This window comes from Pezoporus flaviventris, unplaced genomic scaffold, assembly GCF_033815535.1.
Source record: "Pezoporus flaviventris isolate CSIRO_AGI_PZ_B2104156 unplaced genomic scaffold, CSIRO_AGI_Pfla_v1 ptg000043l, whole genome shotgun sequence".
NCBI lineage: Eukaryota > Metazoa > Chordata > Aves > Psittaciformes > Psittacidae > Pezoporus > Pezoporus flaviventris.
In genome coordinates, this window is record NW_026892591.1 from 1,820,004 (window position 1) to 1,839,379 (window position 19,376).

Genomic DNA, 19,376 nt, shown 5'->3' on the forward strand with positions numbered 1-19,376 from the left:
GAAGCAGGATCAAACCCACCAGCCCGGCCCTTTGCAGAGGTTGGGGTAGCAGGGAGAGCTGTCTCCCACCCCACTCTGCTCCCTCGGCTGCTGTGGTCACCTATATGAGGACTCCTCCTCATCACTACTGCGCCGGGATGGAGGCAGATGGGCCATTGAGTCCCATTTAGCCGGGTGGAGGAGCTGGGACACTGCTGCGATCAGGGGGTGGCAAGCAGAGCCCTTTTCCCTCATGTTGGTTAATGCCCAGGACATGACACCAATATTCTCCTTCTGTTTATGATTTGCTTTTTCTGGGAAGAGGGCCAAGGGGAGAAAGCCCATCAATCCCAGGCAGCAAATATAGCCTGCCCCGAGGACGCCAAAGTCTGCGGTCTCATTTATTTCTCCGCAGAGTAAACAAGAGTGACACTGCTGTAAATGTGAACCGGAGCCAAAGCCCAGGATGAGCCCCCTCTCCCGCAGGATTCCAGCCCCACCGATGGGCAATACTCACGTGCCATAGCCGGGAGAGCCCGGTCCGGCTCTGCGTGATGCCGAACCAAGGATGCTCCTGCACCGGTGGCCTCTCGAGGCTCTGTCACCGGCAGGGTGGCGGCAGGGCTCCAGCCCAGCTGCCCGGGCTCGAGGTTAATCCAGTTACTTCAGACCAGCGTAAGCTTTAAAAAGAAAAGCCCAGGGCTGCGGTGTGGAGGTGATGGTGAAGGGGGCATCGGTGGGGAGCGGAGCCAGAGCCTTCCCCCCCCAGCACCAGCCAGTGCCAGGGCATCTCTGACCCCAAACACAGGGACCTGGGGTGACAAAACTGCCCCTGGGAGTGCAGGGACCTGCAGGGCTCAGCCCCATCCTGGGGCAGCACGGGCACATACAGCCATCTAATGCACCCCGTAACACACACTGGGCACGCAGCACACCCCGACCAGCACCATGCACCACCAGCACCACGCCATATGCAGCAACACCCGCACAACACCCCAGTGCGAACAAACGCTGCCCAGTGTGCCCCATCACCTCTGCCACGGCAGGGGGACACCCGCTCTGCAACACCCCCTCTGCCTGTAACACAACCTCAACGTGTCGAACATGCCCTGCGTGTGTTGTGCACCCACCGTCACCCTCCGGGGAGGCTGACAGGGACCCCATGGCCACCGCCATGGGGTGGGACAACAGCCGCAAGCACCCATCACCGCTCCAACAACCGCAGCCTCCACCGGCACCCCCAGCCACGTCTCTGGTCCTGTGCGGTGCCAAGGGACGCACCAGCAGCTCAGTCTCTCCTCCCGCACGGGGAGGTCTGGGCTTATCCTTGTGCCCGGTCCCTCTGCCTGGTGACCAGCGAGGTTCCAGGGCCGGGGCATCACCTCTCCCTCCTGTTCCTTACGAGGAGACCCCGGCCCTTCACACGCAGCCACACTCCTTGGCCGAGAGCTCGTTGACGGTGTAGTAGCGGTTGTAGGCATCCAGGAAGGAGACGTCGTCGTCGTAAGCCAGCGGCCGGCAGCAGGGTCGCGCCCGGACCTTCTCCTTCTTGATCCTCCTCTTGCTCCTCATGCTCTTCAGCGAGAGGTCGTAGCTGCGCACGGCCGCCTCGCAGGTGCCGCTGCAGTACCGGAACAGCACCGTCTCGTCCGACTCGTAGCCCAGCCCCAGCTCACTGACGCTCACCTCCAGCTCCTTCAGCTCGCAGGGTTTGTGGCGAGCGCGGGCGCGCTTGCGGCGGCTGCCGGCGCGGGGGAACAGCGGCAGCTCGTGCCCACCCGAGTTCATGGCCTGGCTGTAGCGCTCCACCAGCGCCGCGATCAGCTGCCGGATCTCCCCCTCCGTGTAGCTCTCCAGCAGGCTGCTGTCTGCAAGGGAAGGGGTGCGCGTCAGTGGGGTGCCCCCCACCCTGCAGCTCCTCCATGGGATGGAGGTGGCTTAGGGCACGTGGGCAGCCCCCGCAGGCCCTCAGCGCCGTGGGGCAGTGGTAGCCTTGGCACTGTTGGACTTGATGCTCTTAAAGGTCTTTTCCAACCTGGTTCATTCTAGGATTCAATGGGGGTGGCCTGGGGCAGGTGGATGCTGCCCACATTGGAGGGCCCCAGGGCAGTGCCCGTCCCCTGTGCTGGTTCCCAGCAGCCGTCCTGAGGTGTGCATGAGACACCCCAAGGCTTTAAAACCCAAACCCCAAACCCTGAGGCCAGAGCTCCCCCGTGGCCTTGGGAGCCCCAGGGTGAAAAACCCCAAACTCCTTCCTCTCCTTTGCCTTTTCTTGCTTTATTTTCTTGTTTCCTCCCCTGCCTGGAGCTCTCCCAGACAGCCCCTTCCACTCCCAGCACAGCACAGAATCAGACTGCTTTGGGTTGGAAGCGACCTTAAAGCCCATCCAGTTCCAACCCCTGCCACGGGCAGGGACCCCTTCCACTGGAGCAGCTTGCTCCAAGCCCCTGTGTCCAACCTGGCCTTGAACACTGCCGGGGATGGGGCAGCCACAGTGATTTTGGGGACTTTTATTCCTTTTCCTTGCTAAAAATCAGCCAGAGTGTTTCCCTATGGCCTGGGTGGAAGATCTCCATCCCCCAACTTGCAAACTGTCCCCAGCCACCGCTGGCAGCATCCAAATCCCTTTATCCAAACGCTAAAGCTGGGGTTGGTCCAGCTCAGCGCCGGGGGAGGTGCAGGAAGGATGGAGGAAAGTGTAATTTAACAACTTGTCATCGATTCCCACGTTTCAGCCCCAAAAGAAGTTGTTCTGGTTTGGAAGGGGAACAGACACGCCGGGATGCTGAGCCGGCTGCCAGCACCGAGGGGGGAAGCTGCTGCCTCCCCGTGGAGCGGAGCCGTCCCCCTCGTGTTCAGCTCCCGTTTGACATGGAGCATGTGTCAAAATAGCACAGAAATATAGAAAAGAAATCCCCTAAAAATTAAAGAAAATAAAAAGCCGTTTGGTGCTAAAAAAGCAGCTTCTTCGCATTAAGATGAGCCGTTTGCATGCTCACGGTTTGGTGCCCAGCGCCTGCACCGCAGGACCCCCCGCTGCATCCCAAGCTCCTCCTTAACCATGCATAAAGGGGTGTGCAGAAGCAAGAGCAGGGAAAGAAACCAAGGGAATAAACCCTCTGGAGCGTTTCATTGTGAGCTGGAAGCGTGTCCCAATGGGAGTGTGGGGCCGGATGCTGTGGGATCAGGAGGGACGTGGCCCTGGTGCAGAGGTGCAGCAGCTTACATTGGGCGAGCAGCGAGCTGTGGCGTTGCAGGGCCCGTGGGGATCTCCGGGGAGCCACCGGCAGCGAGGAGGAGGAGGAGGATGAAGAGGAGGATGATGCCCGTGAGGAAGACGGCGAGGAAGGCAAGGGGCTGTATTTCCGGCTTCCGTTGAACATGTCTCTACAAACTAAAATGGATAACATGGAACTGAGGAGCATCGATGCAATGGCTGCAAACTTCCATACCTTCATCTTAGAGCAAGTCAGAACATTGAAACTCTGCAAAACAGGCAAAACAAATATCCTTATTACGTGGCCTTCACCCACGGCCCCTCTTCCCACCCCGCATCCCCACGGCTTGGACTGGATGACCATCTCCCATGGGACCACCAGCATCCCCTTGGCTCCATCTCATCCCCTCTGCCCTCCTGAGACTGGAGCAGTGTTGATGTAGGGAAACTGAGGCATGGAGATAGGGCTGTGCTGCAGAGGGGGAATTGGCCACGGCAGGTGAGGGTGGCCTGGGGCCAGTGGTGGCAAAGGGACAAGGGGGTGCCCTCAGCCACGCCACACAGCCTGGCCAGGCAGGTTGATCTCTAGTGGAAGGTGTTGGAACTGGATGAGCTTTAAGGTCCCTTCCAACCCAAATCATTCCATGATATCCACCTCCCCTGGCTCCAGCCAAGTTTCCTCACACCAGGGGCTGGTATCACAGTGGAAGGGAAAAAGGACGGGCAAACTCAAGTCACCCCAGCCCGTGACACCTCTTTGCCTTGTACATCCCCTCCTTGGGACGTGGTGAGCAGTGTAAGGAGCCCCAGCTCCATCGTCCTTCCTCCTCCTCAGAGAGCCCCGATGTGCTTTGGTGTCCCGGCCATCCTCCCACCCAGATGCTCAACCAGAGCCCAAATCCCTCCCCGCTGGCACAGGGACACGGCAGCTCCATCCAACCCAGCCAAAATCATGACAACCTCAGGAAGAAGTGAATGGGATGCCTGGAGCATCCCAGCACGGCTGCAAGGCTTCTGGTGGGACCTCAGCCATGCAGAACATCCAGTGCAGCCCAGCCTGGTTTCTCAAAGCATAAAGGAACCCCACTGGCATTCCCCTCACAGGCAAAGTGCACCCTTACCTTGCACCATTCCATTTCCTCCATCCAAAGCAGGTTGGATCTGGTGGGATTTTACAACTGACCTTGCAGCCAGGCAGGGCAGCAGGGAATGGGGTCGGTGCTCCCATCAATGGGCTGTCAGGCATTAAATCCCCATCAAAGACACTCTGGAAGCTGCACCGACTTGCAGCTGCCTCCCGGCCCCTTGTTTGATTCCAGCTCCTTACAAACTCCAAACATTTTCCCCTTTTCAAATAAATTTTCCACCAGGGGAAAAAAAAAAAAGAAAAGAAAACCACAAAAAGCGGCCCCGGTTCAGCAATTTTTTGCCAAACAGAATTTACCAACAGGGGAAAAAAAATGTTTATTTCCAAATGGGATCTGACAGGTTCCTGCTCTTGAAGAACACAAGGAGGGCTGGGAACGCCGCCTCCTTGCCAGCAAGCCTTTCTTTGACAGGATGCAGCTAATTGCACATTAGCTAACAGTGATTATCTGCCCTGTAGGTTGCAAGGTAATTGTAGAACCCAGCCAGAGCCTAAATATTTTCAACTATAAACAATGCCAAGCTGGGAAAAGAATAGTTTCACCATATAAGGAGCTCAGACCATGCGATCCCGACGGGAACACGGCGGCGGAGCTGGAGGAGATAAGCACCGGCAGCACCAGGTCAGAGCCTGCAGCCGGCTCGTGGGAAGCATCGGGAGCACCAGGAATGGGGCTGGGATGCTCCCATCCCTGTCTCCTCCTGCAGAGCCAAGGAGGAGCTGGCTGCCCCATCCAGAAGGTGCGAGGGGGGTGATGGAGGCGCTGGGTGTGTTGGTACCTACGTCCATCATTGTAATGAGATGAGCTCTGAGGCAGAAGCTCTTCCCTGTGAGGGTGCTGAGGCGCTGGCACAGGGTGCCCAGAGAAGCTGTGGCTGCCCCATCCCTGGCAGTGTTCAAGGCCAGGTTGGACACAGGGGCTTGGAGCAAGCTGCTCCAGTGGAAGGGGTCCCTGCTGTGGCAGGGGTTGGAGCTGGAGGAGCTTTAAGGTCCCTTCAACCCAAACCAGTCCGGGGTTCTGGGATTCTATGAATTGGGTGCCTTAAATTCAGATTTCTCCTCTGAGATTAGAGCAGGAGCGGGGAAAAGGCACTGAAAACGCTCACCAGCATCAAACGGCTCCCAGCAAGGCAGAGGGGATGGGTGCCAAAAGGGAAAGGCCTGAGGAAGCTGCAGTTTGCTCTTGGGGACCTGGTGACAGCTCAGGAATGAAGGACGAGAGAAGGACCAGCAGCCCCGGGTGATGCAGATGCAGGGGTTTGGGCGGTGGGAAGGGACCCGCTCGCAGTGCTGCTGGATGGGAGGACAAGCAGCTTTTGGCAGCGGATGTTTGGGCGTTCTGGGAGGTGAATACCGTGGTGGACAACCAGGATGGGATCACACATGGCCTGGACCTTCATCAGCACCTCCTGAGCTGCTCAGGGCTGCGCCGGGGAGGGAAGGGCTGCGACCTTCAACCCATCCACCTGAGAAAGTGCCTCTGGCTCATTGCAAGCCCATAAAACGTTAGCAGAGCGGTGTCAGCCCTGCTGCACCTCCCATAAAAGAGGCTGCTATTCCAGCAGCCAGGCAGCCTGGCCCCCACCCATCGCCAGTGACCTTTCAAAAGGCTGAAATCCCGGCTCCAGCACTCAAAACAATATCAAGACTCCCAACATTCCAGGCTTTGCCTTTGGTTTCTCTTGCTCTAAAAAGCCTCAGACCACGTGTGCCAACCTGCGGTGAGAGCTGAAGGGGAAAGGAAAAACACACACAAAGAGAGGCATCGGAGCCGTGACTCAGCCGGGATGATGCCGGAGCTGCCCTCTCCCATCTTTCTGCTTTCCACATAGCTCAAACCTGCTCCCAGCGATGATAAATGATCACAGGGGGTTCGAGGCATGGGGCACTGGTTGCTGCCAACACATCCTGGGATGGACCCAGGGATTCTCCCTGGCTCCATGAAGGGCTGAAGTCTCCACCACCTGCCCCGCTCTCATCCCTACCCAGGGCTCGCTGCTTCCCAAGCAGAGCAGAAACCACCCTGTGTCCTGGAGAACTGGAAACCCAAGGGAAAAGGAACCAACAGCAGCACGGCCAATTCCTGTCTCTTAGTCAGGAGGGAGCAAGTTGATTGTCTTGGCAGCCCCCTCCATGCCCCTCTCAGCTTTCCTTTCGAAGGGATCCAACGAATCCACCCCACACCCTAAGGAAACTCTTCCAAGCCTCACTCTTCAGCAGGAATCCCATTCAATAAACTCGGATCAATCCAGTCTTGTTTCCGGTTTTCTTCACTTCAGCGCTCCAGTGCCAGCATTTCCACTGCTTTTTCCTGCTAAATCCAAACGCAGGGACCCCTTCCCTGCGGATGCGTTGCCTTTGCTCACAAACCCCGAGCATCTTGGGCTTCTCGGACTTCCCTCACTGCTCACACCCTCAGTTTTTCTCATCGCTCTTTTCTAACCCATTCCTCATGCTACAAGCAGGATTTGCTCCCAGTATGCACTGACTTGAAGCCTCAACTCCTTGAGTCATGGGATGACGAGGGGAAAGCAGAGATTTCCCTTTCGTACCCTTCTTGCTTGGGGGGAGAAGGAGGAGACGTGAAAACCCTCAGCCCTGATGCATCAAAGCCCAGGGACCAAGAGAACCCAAAAGACATTATATCCTAAGTAAGTGTGCCATAAATTTGCAGCAGATTCATGCTTCCGGGCACTGATTTATTACCTTCAAGCACTTGGTCTCAGCCACGCTGTGCAAGAATGGAGGAGGCCATGGAGTGGCCGAGGGCTTTTTGGCACCACAAAAGCACTTGGAAAGACGAAGGCCTTGACGGGACATCAGAGAGAGCTTCCACCTGCCACACACTGTTTATTTGAGTGCCTTACATGGGAGCCAAGCTGCTTTGAAATCCCGGCTCCTCATGACTCATCCCGCTGGAATTAAACAATTTCCATCCAGGCTCTTGGGCAAGCAGCTCCAGAGGCTGCTGCAAAGTGGCTCCTCCAGCTCAAAGCCTGCTCCGAGGATGGTCGGAGGGGACAGGGATGGTGGAAAGTACCCAAGCAGGGCTCATTGCAAGCTCCTGACATGCTCTGGTGGGAGTTGAGCCCCCCAAAGAGCATCAGTGTGTTTGACGCCCCCAACCAGGGTGGATGCTGCACCGCGGGTACCAGAGCCTGCAGCGGGATGCCCCGGGGTCAAACCAGCCCCAAAATGGCAAAACTGGCCCCAAAGTGGGGAGTGCTGAAAGGGAAAAGCAGCCCCAGAGCCGGGTCTGAGTTGAATTGAGGTTTCCCTCTCCAGCTCTGCTCCAGGGGTGATTCCTGGGGCACTCAGAGCCGCAATCCCAGTGCAGGCGTTCCCTTGGCTGGCGACACAGGGCAGCAGCAGCCGGGTCCCCGCTGGCTGCTCTCCCACAGCCCCGTGCTTTGCACGCCAAAGGCACTGATGGCCAATGGCACATCCCACATCCCACAGCCCTGCTCATCCCTGCCCTTCCTTCTTCCCCTCCCCAGCTCTTCCCGCTCCCCCATAAGCAAAACCAGAGCCGCGCACGGGACACATGGTTCTGCTTTGCCTAAGTGAAAACCAGCCCACGATGAGAAACTCCAAAGCTCTTCCCGCAGCCCCGGTCCCCTCCCGAAAGAGCCCACCACAAACAAGCCAGACCCCGATCCCTGGGCCACGGCCACAGCCTGGATCCCCTGGGAATTCCTCTTGGGGTGACCACCGAACCCCATCCCGGTGAGGAAACGGAGCCGCTCCCGGCCCCATGGGATGGCGGAGGGGGAGAAGGGGCCATGGTGGGGTGGGGGGGAGCATCCGCATTCCCGGGATGCGGGGAGCCCCTCGGCTGACACGCCAACCCCCGGGAAGCTGCGCCGTTCCCACGCTGACATGACATTTACATTGGGGCTGAATTACGGCGCATTGGGTTTACAGCCCTGCAAACAGCTTTAGGGGGGAGGACCCCCCCCCCAGAACCAAAGCACAGCCCCAGCACCACGAGGGAAATGAGGAGAGACATCAGATTTGGGGGCTTTGCCACAGCCGGAATGCTGCATGCCAACGTGAGCTCCGGAGCTGCAGAGCCCCCATCAGATGGAGCAGCCCCCGTCCATACCCCACTATTGTCCCCATTTCAGGCTCCAGAGAGTTAAAGCAGCTCAAAGGGAGATGGCACCGGGAGGTGGCAGGGATTTCAGGTACCTCAACTCATCCCACATCCCAAGGCACCTCTGGGGATGTGCCTCACTGGAGGGCATCATCTCCTCCCCATGGGCTGGAGAGCTGGGAGTGAGCAGGCACGAGACCCCCGGCAGCCCCCACAGCATGGCCAGTGCCCAGTGCCAAGGAGGAGATGCCCTTTCCTGTGTCCCATATTCCATACCCCATGCTCCCGGTGCCAACAGGAACCGAGAGGCTTTGGGAGCTCTTCCAGGAGGAGATGGAGCACAGGGGGATGAAAACCTGATTTGTGCCATGGCCAGGGGGCACTTTGAAGGACCACCCCTGCATGGCAAGGGACAGCATCCTCCTGCACAGAGATGCCCTGGCTGGATGGGAGGGAGAGGCGAAACTCACCAGGTTAAAAAACCCATCACCAACACCCTGTAAATCACCTGGCACCATCCCAGTGCCCCCAGTCCAGGAACCCCATCCCCAGACCCATACTGGGGCTGGACCCCTCACAGGCCGGATGCCAGGATGGTGTCGACCGCTGTCACCATCTCCTGTCCCTCCCATGGGGCTCCTGCTCTCACCATCCAGCGCGTGCCCTGGCACGGGGCTGTGGGGAGGCCATCGGCCCCATGGGGTGCATCCATGCTCTAGGAAGCAGCACCAGCTCCTTGGATTCCTTCCCCTGAGCCCCTGCCTGGGCTTTCATGTCATTAATGAACAGGGAAGATGGAGGGAGCTCCCATGGGATGAATCCTGCTGCAGACGCAGCCCCGAGTGCTGCGGGTGCCCGCGCTTGGACCAGCTCAGCGCTGGCTGGGTTCAGCTGATCCCCTTGAGGACACATAAAGATGATGATGTCCTCGTCTCCCATCCCTGCTGCTCGCTCCGTGGCTCGCCGGGGCAGGGCAGAGGCAGAAACGCAGCTGCAATGTCAATGAGCAGCAAAGGACAAGGAGAAAGCAGTTTAAATGCAGCACGACTCTCACTGCAGCGCTCGGGGACACAGGGAGGTGCCTGCACGGGGGTCTGAGGACACCAGGACATAACCAGCACCCCCAGGGCTGCACAAACAATCATTTAAACCATCAAAGTGCCATAGAATCACAAATGGGTTGGGTTGGAAGGGACCTTAAAGCCCACCCAGTTCCACGGGCAGGGACCCCTTCCACTTGCTCCAAGCCCCTGTGTCCAACCTGGCCTTGAGCACTGCCAGGGATGGGGCAGCCCCAGTGATTTGGGGGATCTTTATTCCTCTTCCTTGCTAAGAATCAGCCGCAGTGTTTAAATCAGGCTGTACACGCGTGGTATGGACCCAGCTCCCGGCCCCAGCGTGTCCCTGCTGACCCTGGCAAGGGCAGCAAGGCCACAGCAACGCAGCCACCTTTGTAAGCTGATTCAGTCAGCTCTAAGCAGCAGCAAGAGCCGCCCTTATGATAAGAGATAAGTAATTAGAGATAAATGATGCTCAAGCGCTTCAGGTGGCATCACTCAGCACATCAGCTGGAGCAGAGCAGGGCTCGTGGCTGCAACGGGGAATGAGGAGGGAATACAAACGGCAAACCCAACCCCACTGATGCGGCCAAACCCCGTTTGCTGATGGGCAGAGAAAGTACAAGTGGATCATTCAAAGTCACATTCAATCCAGGAGGGTTTTGTAGCCCAGGGCGTAAAAACCCCACAAGCAGATCCCCATCAGCACTGGGCACCCATGGGCGATGCTGTGCCCGCATTGTGTGCTACCCAGCACTGCTCCTCCAGCCCTAAGCTCCCCCTTCATGCCAAACCCTGATGTCTGGATGTCAGTTCCTGTTTTCCCTCGGTGACAAAGCACCCCCCGTGCACTAAATCACTGCACGATGCCAAAAAGGGCCGGTTTGTTGGAGGAAACCAATTACCGTGGCTTGTTTGGACAACCCCAGTGCCTCGGGAAACAGGGCTGAAAGCTTTCATTTTGGCAGCGAGATGGAGCCCAGGCCCCAGATGTGCTCTTCTCTGGGCTGGTTTCAACAACCGCTGGTATCTGTGAGCTGCCACAGGGGCAAAACCTCCTTCAATGGAGCCAGGAGGGAAAACACAACAGAGGAAGGAGGGTGACGGGGCCCTAAAGGCATCGCCTCCTCTCACTTGGGCTGCTTTTGCCTTCCCTGGGTTGTAGGTTTCCTTCCTTGTGGATTTGGCTGGCATCACGGCATGATTCCCCCCCCAGCGCCCTAAGGGATGTCCCTGTGCTGCGGTGTGCCTCAGTTTCCCCTTTGCAAATACACCCTGGGAGCACGATGGCCTTTGAAGGCTCCATGTATTAATTCCTTATATTCCCAGGGTGCCTGTGGGAGCAGAGAGGCCACCTCCGCTTTTCCATGTGGGCTAGCATGGTCCTTTCATTCCTGCTCTCATCCCTAAAGAAACAGATCCTGCCCTAATCCAGCATCCCTGCCAGCAGGCCAGGTTGAGCCAGAAACGAGCCATGTCAGGGGCAGACAGGGGAGCTACTGGCCCTGGATGCTCCATGAGGGATGAGGACCCTCCGCATCCCTCAACAGGATCCATCCACATCCCTCAACAGGATCCATCCACATCCCTCAACAGGATCCATCCGCATCCCTCAACAGGATCCATCCACATCCCTCAGCTGGATCCATCTGCATCCCCCAACAGGATCCATCCTCATTCCCCAAGAGGATCCATCCTCATCCCTCAACAGGATCCATCCACATCCCCCAACAGGATCCATCCACATCCCTCAACAGGATCCATCTGCATCCCCCAACAGGATCCATCCACATCCCCCAACAGGATCCATCCACATCCCTCAACAGGATCCATCCACATCCCTCAACAGGATCCATCTGCATCCCCCAACAGGATCCATCCTCATTGCCCAAGAGGATCCATTCACATCCCTCAACAGGATCCATCCGCATCCCTCAACAGGATCCATCCTCATTCCCCAAGAGGATCCATCCTCATCCCTCAACAGGATCCATCTTCATCCCTCAACAGGATCCATCCACATCCCTCAACAGGATCCATCTGCATCCCCTAACAGGATCCATCTTCATTCCTCAACAGGATCCATCCTCATCCCTCAACAGGATCCATCCGCATCCCTCAACAGGATCCCGACCAAGAAGCGCCGGTGATGCCGATGCCACCTCCAGCCCAGCAGTGGGAATTCCTCCCTATCTTCACTCCATTCTCCCCTCTCTCTATGTCTTTAATTCCACTTGCACAGAAGGAGCTGGCTTGTCAAGGCGCCCGCCGGGGATTACAGCGCTTTTCTAAGGGCAGAGAGACCCAAGAGATGTTTGCAAATCCAATTTGCACTAAACCCTTCCAGTGGGATTTGGACGGTGCACAGACTAATATCCCATTTAGCATTTACTGTCCGACTCCAGCAGCAACTGCCGACATCTTGAACCACTTAGTGCTGCTCCAGAGTGAGCAGATGAGGAATTCCTCCTGAGACAGCTACAGAGATGGGCTGGGAATGGAGATTTTGGGTGGAAAAAGTTCCAAACTGGGAGATACTTGGGTTAAAGAGGGCTGGAGATGATGGGAATTGCTGGAGGCAGCAGGTCAGCATCACCTGCACCTTTGTGTGCAGAGATGCTGATACGGTGGTGCAGCATCACACCGATGGACACATTCCCTGAGCTTTCCCATCCAACCTGCTTGGGATGCCCTCAGGGACCAGAGGCTTTCCACATGGAAGAGCCACACAGCTTCCAAATCAGCAAAGCTTTGCCGTCTGATCACAACCAGGGTGCTGGTGTGCAGGAGGGCTGCGGTGACACTGACCTTCCCATCCCGCTGCCATCTCCTATGGCTCCAGCTCAGATCCGATCGGGCTTATGGATGAGAGACTGGGATCATTTATCCCACCCTGAGCCGATGCCGTGGTGCTCTCCGTGCTGCTGTAAAACACTGTTTGCAGCCACACAGCTCTTGTGCAGGGGCTGGCATCAGCAGCCAGGTCCCTGTCCCTGCCCATCACCAGGCTGGGACAACCCCTCACACCCTCCCAGTGTCCCCAGCCCATCAGGGAGCCCTGGCACAGCGATGCCACCTCTCCTCCATCACCATGGCACACGCAGCCCGTCCTGCTGCACCTTCTGAGCTGGCATTTTCGGACGGAGAAGATCAATTGTTCTGGAATCTGCTCTTGGAGACAGGCAGGGGCCAGACCCTTCTCCCACCAGTCCTCTGCCATGCAGATCCTACCAAGGCCAGGTTGGACGGGGCTTGGAGCATCCTGCTCTAGTGGAAGGTGTCCCTGCCTGTGGCAGGGGTTGGAACTGGAGGAGCTTTAAGTTCCCTTCCAACCCAAACCGTTCCATGACACCACAAGCGATGCTTTTCCAGGGCACAGCCCCTCATGCCCATGCTCTGTCCATTCCGAGCGGATGGCTCTCGCCACCCAAATCCTGGCTGAATCCTTCCAGCCTCTCCTTTCCCCCCCAGGAAACCTCTCTCAGGCACTAAACAGGCTCCTGTGTCCCCTCGTTCGGGGCCATGGGGCAATGCCTCCATCCCCAGCCCTGCCCTGCAGAGCATCACTGCCAGCAGCCGCCTCCTGCATCCTCCCGCCACGTGCGGCGGCTCTGCCGCTGGCACCGTCGCTCCCAGACGGCTCCATGGAGCTGCTAAGCCTCAAGAATGTGCTCTTAAACAACCAGCACCACTTCAGAGAGCAGCTGCCCTGCGAAACGGGAGGCGAGCCTCTTCCCTGGGGCACCCAGAAGATGCTCCGGTTCGTACCCAAGGCTTCGGCTGGCTTTGGCCCAAGGGCACAGCATCCCTGCCTGCCCTGGGGAAGGCAGCAGAGAGGGGAAACCCCAAAAGGCCACTCCAGCACCTTGCTGGGGCCATCCCCTGCCTGTTCCTCCCAGCACAGGAGCTGCCCATGGACCACAACCTCTGGGCTGGACTCCAAAGATTCTGGAGGTGGTTTGCAGCCCTGTGGCACAGGGACAAGCTGCCTCTGCTCTGCTCCAGGAGCACGGTGTGAGGCTGCCCAGGGCAGCAACACTGGGGGCTCTGCCCCATTCTATGGGGCCAAGAGGTCCTCTGCCTCCCCCAGGCCCAACAGCCCCTTGTTTGATTAGGGAGGGTCAGGGAGCAACAAGAGCAGCAGTAAATGCACCCCATGCATTCAGGGAGCGTGGCAGCCAAACCCAACAGGATTAAAAGCAAAAGGACCACCGCAAGCCATGCAGAAACCCATGGCCAGCCCTTCCCACCCCCCCCCCCAAAGCCCCCAGTGATGGCTGTTTGCTGCGTGCACCCCCCAAATCCTCACCTATTTGCTTGTTTTAAATGGGCTTTGAAACCTGCCCTTCATTTGGGACCCATTTTTCACCTTGGGAAGGACTAGGGTGGGCTTACAGCAGCTCACCCCTCTGCTGCAGGCTGGGAAAACACAGACCAAGGGCAAATCAAAGGGCTCCCTAAAGCCCAGAGCCCTCCTACAGCCTGGACCCTGCTCAGCACTCAGGAAAGCTCACGGATGGCACATCCAAGATCTAGAGGTGGTGGATGCTCCATCCCTCCAGGCATTCCAGGCCAGGCTGGATGCGGTTCTGGGCAACCTGGTCTAAAGATGTCCCTGCTCATTGCAGGGGGTTTGGACTGGGTGAGCTTTGGAGGCCCCTTCCCACCCAAACCATTCCATGATTCTATGGGATTTAGCTGCGAGAAAAGCTGCTGAAACAGAGACAAATGCAACTCCTGCTTTGGATTATTGCAGCCTGGGAGTGATGCTAAAGGAGGAACTTCCCCTCCTGGGCCATGTGCTGCGTGGGGATGTCGGCCCCTCAGCCCTGCCTCCCTCCTGGCAGCCTCCATCCATCCCCTTACATGCTCGGTTTGGACCAAGTTCAAAGGAAACCTTTCCTGCTGGAATCAGAACAGAATGTGGTTCCATCCGAATCAAAACCCTCCAGGAAAGCAGGGCCGATGTGACCGACATGGCTGATGAGGGGACCGGCACGCAGTGACGCGGCGGCACAAGGAAATGGTTCCTCCTCATCATCCCACACCGAGGCGGTGGCAAAGAGATTGTTTCAATTTAGCTCTTTGGATGTCGAGTTACAAAGTGAGCCCGGTTTGGGTTTCATGGGGAAAAAGCAATGGGAAGGAAACTGCTCGTGGCATTTCCCTGCCCAGGGCGACGGCTCAGGGAGTTGCTTCATTTAGGAATGAAGCTCTTGGGACGCTCCTTCACGTGAGAACACCTCTGCACCACGCCTGGCACAACCAGTTTGGGTTTCTCTTCCTCTCCTTTAAGTTTACTGGGGAAATAATAGGGCAAATCCCAGGAAGAGCTGGGTTGGGTGGGATTTCTCCAGTCCATCCGGAGCAGACGGCTCACCCTGACCGAGGGACCAGCCCCATGGCTGCATCGCTGCAGCAGCACTCCAGGGATTCCAAGTGATCCCTGGCATGGTGGTAGTGGAAGAACAGACTGGTACCCAGCTCCTTGCCCCCTCCTCATGCCAGAGGGGGAGCACATCCTGCTGCCCCCAATGGGCTTAGCAAGGGCTCTGGAAGCAGGACTGTGCACGTGTGCTTTAGCTTAGACCAGCAATCACAGAATCATGGTCTGGGTTGAAGGGACCTTAAAGCTCCTCCAGCTCCAACCCCTGACACAGGCAGGGACCCCTTCCACTGGAGCAGCTTGCTCCAAGCCCCTGTGTCCAACCTGGCCTTGAACACTGCCAGGGATGGGGCAGCCACAGCTTCTCTGGGCACCCTGTGCCAGCACCTCAGCACCCTCCCAGGGCAGAGCTTCTGCCTTACATCCAACCCAAACAGCCCCTGTTTAAGTGTCACCAAGGAAAAGAACAACCCACAGCAGTAAAACAAGCACCAGCCCTGAGCTGCACAACCGCATCCCCTGCACCAGCACCCACACAGGGCCCCAGGACCCTCCCTCTTCTCAGCATCTCCCTCTATGCCAAGGCTCAGCCCCGCTGTGAGATGCTCCACAGGCAGGGGCTGACATCAACAGGCAGCTGATGGCTCTTCGTGTCCCTCTCAAGCCCACCCCTGCATGGCCACAGTATGGGATGGGGTTTTCCTGGGTAGGAAGCTGCTTGTCCATGTGCTGAGCACCTCGGGGACAGTGATGAGATGCCTGCTCTGGCCTACACTGTGCTTAGGGCAGCACGAGAGGTACTTGGCCTCAGAAAGCGCATAATGCACCCAAAGGTGGAAAACAACCTTAAAAGTGCACCCTGGAGCCCGTGGGCCAGGGAGAGCCACAGGAGAGCAGCCCAAGGAGGGCTTGGAGGGCAAGGTGATGGCAAAGCAGAGCTGTGATTCACATCTGCACCGTGGGAGGGCACCCAGTGCAGCACAGCCTGGGCTGCTCCAGCGCTCAGCACCACCCAGCCCTCAGCACCAGCACCCCGGGGTACCCAGGGAGAAGGGACACCGGAGCAGTGCCAGCACCTGCATCCCCCCCCCCCCCACGCTGTGTCACAGCAGAATGGACCAGCTCCTCTTATTTCCAGCCTAGGGGCTGGATGCTGAGAGGCCTGGAAGGTGCTGGGTCTCTCCTTGCCCTGGTAAACCCTGTGGCTGTGCAGCCCAGGAGAAGCCTGGCTCTGGTGCCGCATCCTGCTGCAAAGTAGCTGCAACCACACACAGACTGATTGCAAAGCAGGAGGGACGGACAGCTCGGCGTTCCCTGGGCGCTGCAGCTGCATTGGGATGCGCTGCGCCTTCTCTGCTCCTTCCTCCTGGCAGCGCAGGAGCTGGACCAGGACTGAGCGAGAGCTCCGAGGACCAGCACTGTGTAAAAGTCGAGTTGTAGAAACAGGGAAATCTCATTTCTCCTCACCCTAAGCCGAGCCCTGGACCTGCTGGAGCTGGAGGAGCAGGACAGGCCCCACAGCTGCCGCCATGGGGTGACACTGAGGATGCAAATCTCGGGCACAGCATCACCAGCTCTGCTTTGCAACCCGGAGTCAGGGCTGCAATGGGTCTGGACCAAAGGCCCGCTTAAAACCAGCAGCTCAAAACCCAAACCCAAGAACTCAACCTCCTAAAACCTTGCACAGAGCCCCCCTCTTCCCTGCCTGCTCCATGCAGCACCCCGTCCGCTTCTGCTGCTAGATCTAGGAGCACCCACGACCCTGAGAGCCTGAATCTGGGATCCACACACGATCCTGGCTTCAGCCCCAGGACTGCAGCACTCGCCCAGGACTCCCACACCGCTTCCACCAGCCGCCAGCCCCTTCTCCTCCCGTGATGAACTGTGCCCTCGACCCAGCGCCTAATTGTGGATTGGCTCCCGAAGCAACGACGGGATTTAAATCAGTGCTGGCTACAAGCTACCATATATGTGCAATAAAGACACCCGAGGTCTAGGTTGTTTTTATAAAGCCTCCGTGCAGACCGCAGCAAGAGTGGGAAATTCCCTCCCTCGATGAACTTCGCCTCCCAGCTCCTGCTAAGGGCTGGAGATGGAAACCTCAGCTCGGCGGTGGCCGAGAGCCGGCGGCTGGAGCCGGGAGGAGGTGACGGGGTTGCAGATGCCGCAGATCCTTCCGTTTCTTAAACTAATATTTAGACAGACACGCTCCCCCCCAGGGAACAAACTGCACCCGGAGCCGTCCCTCGCCGTGTTTGTGCTCCTGCCTGGCGGGACGCTCTCCAAGTATGAACCCAACTCCTCCGGCAGCCGCAACGGCCGCCCCGACGCCGAGCGGGAGATGAGCGATGAGCGGCGGGGCCCGATCCTGCTCCCCCCCGTCCGCACCGTGCCGCGGCCGCCCGAAGGACCCGGTTCGGCCCCTTCTGCGGGCCGCACCATCCAACCGCACCGCGCTCGGACGGGACGCGCGGCCCCGGGTGGGGGGAAACAAACGGCGGTGAAGCCCCTCCGGGGTACGGGGGGAAGAGGCTCGGCCGGGACCCCGCCGGCCCCGCAGCGCCGGGCGAGGGGCAGGATCAGTCCCGCAGGTGCCCGGGGCCGCCCGCGGCGCTTACCTGGACGCCGGGCCGGTGCGCAGCGCTCAGCGGCGGCTCCGGGACGGGGCCGGGGCCACGACACGCGTGGGGCCGGGGACCGCCATGGGCGAGCGGCGGAGCGGCTCGGGGCTGGCTCGGCTCGGCTGGAGCACGGCGCGGAGCGGCTCAGCGCGGGGGGGGGCTCGGCCACCGCCTCCTCCCCTCGGCGAGGGGCGGGTTTGGAGCCCGCCGGTTCCCCCGCCCCGCCCGGGCCCGCCTCCGCCCGGTCCCGAGCCGGGCTGCGCTCCGCTGCCGGTGCCGGTGCCGTCCCAAAGCCCTCCCGGACCCGCAGCTCCCCCTGCGGAGGCACCGGTCGCGTCTCGCAGCGGAGCCGATGGGGTTTGCCCGGCCCCTCCCGGCCCGCCCGGGCGCGGCCACAGCCACGGTCCTGCCCCGGAGCCCCCGGTCCTGCCCCGGAGCCCCCGATTCTGCCCCGGAGCCCCCGGTTCTGCCCCGGAGCTCCCGGCCCTGCCCCAGAGCCTCGGCGCTGTCCCCCGCATCCCCTCCGCTCTCTGCCCGCTGCCCTCGGTGCTGCCCCCGGTCCCACGGCAGCATCGCCGGCACCGGCGGGGGATCCGCGCCGGCCGGGGCAGGCTGAGCAAAGCGGAGCGCGTTGTCCGGACACAAGGGATGGGTTTGTTTGCTGTAGGAGAACCGAATTGTAGCGTTGGATTCGCACCCGCTGCACACGCGGCTCCCGCTCTGGGGGAGTCCCAGCCAAAAAAGGTGCATCCAGGTACAGTGAAACTCTGAGGTTTATGTTGGTCGGAGCTAAAAATCCCCGGAGCGCGTCCCATTCCCCTAAAGATTCTCATTAAATTGCACTTTCCCGGTTATTAAGTAACGTTCTCCCTATGCAAAGTACTTTGGGTTGCAATTGCATCGCTTTATCTCATCCCAAAGGTTTCTTTTCTCTGGCAACTTCTTGGTTTGCAGAAAAGAAAGAAACATCCAGAAGGGATATTGTCTCACATAAACATGTCACGGATCCCTGCAGGGCTGGGGACAATGATGGACCAAGGTGACAAACATTCCAGCTCCTTGATCCTGGCCCCAATCCAGCTGATGGATGCTGTAATAGGGCAATAATAAATAAATCAATCCAAGCCTTGGTAGGGATGGTTGAGAAGAGCCAGGGACACCCCCTGCTTCATCTCCTAATGGGGCAAACCCTTCCCCAGCCTCATTCATCCCCACATCCTCACCTTGCAGCTGGTCCCTCTGCTCCTTGTGGGTGGGTAAAGGCACTCACCTCAGGATGAGCACAGGAAGATGTCTCAGTTTACAGAATTCAATGCAAAGTATCACTGCTCCTTGGTTAGAAACAAGACAGTTCCTGCCGCTCTATGCCCTGACATCATTAGTCTTCAGAGTTTACAGCCAGTTTGTGGGTACAGACAGCCCCTACCCTTGTAGCCCCTTTCCAAGCACCGGCGGGTGCTGCAGCCCCAGGTTTAGAGCTGGGAGAAGCTTTTTGATGTGGGAAACTGCCAGTAGGTGCAGACAGACAGGGCCGCAAAGCTCGGCTTGATGATTTCCTTTCATCGCATGGGAGCGTTTCACTGCAAGCCTCCCCTTCTGCTGCTCCCCCAAAGCAGCACCGGGCTGGTTTGGAGGCAGGTTTGGAAGCAACGTGATCCCTGTTTCCGTCTGCGTTGTGTAAGCCGGAGGGGTGCAGGTCAGGGCAGGCGGCGTGTGCCGGGGGGGGGAGAGGCACGTGCATCCCGGCTGGGGCACCCCAGGCACCTCACTGAGGCTGCAGAGGCTTCGGCTGCGCTGGAAACCATCACAGATGTCACCGAGCAAACAAACAAACAAAGAAAAGGCCCAAAATAGAACGGTTCCAACTGGAAA

The 19,376-nt window shown here is 58.7% G+C and overlaps 1 protein-coding gene across 2 annotated transcripts; it reads right to left on the reverse strand.

Moving 5' to 3' along the window:
- Positions 1-67: 67 nt before the first annotated feature.
- On the reverse strand, positions 68-17,611 carry NRTN (neurturin). 2 transcript variants are annotated; one of them, XM_061466870.1, is made up of 3 exons: positions 17,502-17,611; positions 3,206-3,464; positions 68-1,847 (listed from the first exon to the last, which is right to left on the reverse strand). In XM_061466870.1, the coding sequence occupies exons 2-3, from the start codon at positions 3,435-3,437 to the stop codon at positions 1,399-1,401; spliced, it is 681 nt and encodes a 226-aa protein (XP_061322854.1). In that variant the 5' UTR covers positions 3,438-3,464; positions 17,502-17,611; the 3' UTR covers positions 68-1,398. The 2 variants fall into 2 exon arrangements, with proteins under 2 accessions (XP_061322854.1, XP_061322853.1); XM_061466869.1 differs by lacking the exon at positions 17,502-17,611 and having other exon boundaries at positions 3,206-3,692.
- Between the last annotated feature and the right edge of the window lie 1,765 nt (positions 17,612-19,376).

Coding starts and splice junctions, on each gene's coding strand:
- NRTN (XM_061466869.1), bottom strand. CDS start 3,581: ATGCTGGTGGTCCCATGGGAGATGGTCATCCAGTCCAAGCCGTGGGGA. Junction 1,848..3,205: donor CAGCTCGCTGCTCGCCCAAT/GTAAGCTGCTGC, acceptor CTTCCCTTGCAG/ACAGCAGCCTGCTGGAGAGC.